Below are 2,051 nucleotides of genomic sequence, written 5' to 3'. Positions count from 1 at the left end.
ATTATTTCTTTCTTGCTTTTTCGGACACCTTTCAGTCACTCTTGTTCAGATCTTTATGTTCACATAACACGTCAATCTTTCTTTTTTTAGAAAATAAATTCTAATTTATTTCTTTGTATTCCTAGTGAACTTGTTTGCCATGCATGAATAAGAGTAGAATTTAACCCTTTTCCCTCAACAAAATACACTGTCACACGCAGAGGGACCAAGATCGATCCCGGGTTCAGTCGAGATTATTTTTTTCTGACCCCTCATGTCAACCCAGCAGTGATTGGGTAGCTGGGTCTCTTACATCTTGTGGAGATTACTTTGCGATAGACCAACCACCTATCCAAAGGGTAGCAAACAATTGCTATTGTCCGTTTCACGCTATAGAAATAAAAATTCCCTTTATCCATCCCGTAGGGGAAATTTGTCTCTAGGGTCTATTCCAAGGGAAGATTGGAATAACCAAGGCATCAGCCGCAGTGTTGCGCCGCAAATTGAGCTAGGGCGAGATGTCTTGCTCAAGGACATACAACGCAGCGGTGGGTGATTGAACTCGGTACTTTTCGGATACGAAGCAAATACCTTACCGCTGAGCTACGGTGCCCACATGGCATAACCAGGATAAACTCCGGCTCCACGGGCCTAATGGTTTGGGGGGGGGGGGACTACTACAAAACCTTATATTATGTAACTTCCCATCTCCAAATGGTATGATGTCGGAATGTCCAGGTGCTGAAAGTTTAGTGTAGTGTAGCATCTACTTTACTGGAAACAACAAACAATGAAACCAATGTGTAGTGAATTTTATAAATTTAATGAGTTCTCTCGTGTTTACGTTTTTGTCTGATCTGGCGTGTAGAGTAGTCTTGCAGTCAGCAGTATGTGGTAAGTCTTCGTAGTTCGTAGGAAACGGAGATCGCCACACATGCCCCCCCAAACACGGACTAGTCATCTTCGTAGTACCGAGGTCGTTTAATGGTACGTCCTGAGCGAGATAGCTTCTTAGTAGGCACTACGTTAGTATCATCAGAAGCAGTACGGGAGTTTTGTATGTTTCTGTTCGATAACTTTCTGTTCGTATTCGGTGGGCGTCCACGACGAGGTGGGGTGGCAAGGGAAACTGGTTGCGTAGAATCGACAAATTCAGGTTTAAGTCGGTCAATCGAAATCCGTTCTGCTTTGCCACCAACATCAATCAGGAATTGTTTATCTCCAGGGGTTATGACAACATAGGGACCTGTATACGGCTTCTGAAGGGGTCCTCGGTGGGTGTCAACACGAATGTAAACATATTTTGCTGACATCAAGTTCTTGGGTAAATTTGTTTGATGATAGCCGTGATGATGTGTTGGCCGTGGTGAATGAAGGGACACGTTTTGCCGAAAGGTTGCCAAAAAGTCTTTAGCGTGGAAGTCTGAAGGATGGTCGGGTATAAACTCTCCAGGATTGTTAAAGGTTCTCCGTATACTAATTCAGCTGGAGGATGACCGATATCATCCTTAGGTGCAGTTCTTAAACCAAGCAGAACCCAAGGTAGTTCATCCACCCAATTTGGAGTTATTAGACGAGCTTTGAGGGATGATTTCAAGGACCGATGAAACCGTTCAATCATGCCGTTGGACTGAGGGTGATACGCAGTTTGTGTATGAATCTGCACACCAAGTTGACTGGCCATCTGTTTCCATAGCGTGGATGTAAATTGTGAGCCCCTGTCAGAAGTCATATCAACAGGAATACCAAACCGCGAGATCCAATTGGAGATCAGGGCTTTTGCACATTCTTCTGTTGTTGTGGTTTGTAACGGTATTGCCTCAGGCCATCGGGTGTTCCTGTCAATTATAGTAAGGAGATGGGTGAACCCCCTTGACTGAGGTAATGGTCCAACGAGGTCAATGTTTATATGTGAGAATCGCTTTCCTGGGACATGGAATGTTTCTAACGGTGCTCGTATATGTTTTTGAATTTTCGAAGATTGGCAGTTGTGACATTGCTTAACCCATGCTGACACTTCTTTCTTAAGATCATGCCAGATAAACTTCTTGCTGATAAGTCTGACTGTGGCC

At 44.0% G+C, this 2,051-nt stretch overlaps 1 protein-coding gene across 1 annotated transcript; it reads right to left on the bottom strand.

Moving 5' to 3' along the window:
* Positions 1–932: 932 nt before the first annotated feature.
* Positions 933–1,711, bottom strand: LOC144956428 (uncharacterized). The gene is made up of 2 exons (XM_078886929.1): positions 1,426–1,711; positions 933–1,249 (listed from the first exon to the last, which is right to left on the bottom strand). Exons 1-2 carry the CDS (start codon positions 1,709–1,711, stop codon positions 933–935), a joined length of 603 nt encoding a protein of 200 aa, XP_078743055.1.
* Positions 1,712–2,051: the final 340 nt, after the last annotated feature.

Source organism: Berghia stephanieae, chromosome 11 (genome assembly GCF_034508935.2).
Source record: "Berghia stephanieae isolate SIO BIC M18660-M18661 chromosome 11, UCSD_Bste_1.3, whole genome shotgun sequence".
NCBI lineage: Eukaryota > Metazoa > Mollusca > Gastropoda > Nudibranchia > Aeolidiidae > Berghia > Berghia stephanieae.
The sequence above is the reverse complement of the archived record's forward strand: the minus strand, read 5'-3'. Positions and strand labels throughout refer to the sequence as shown.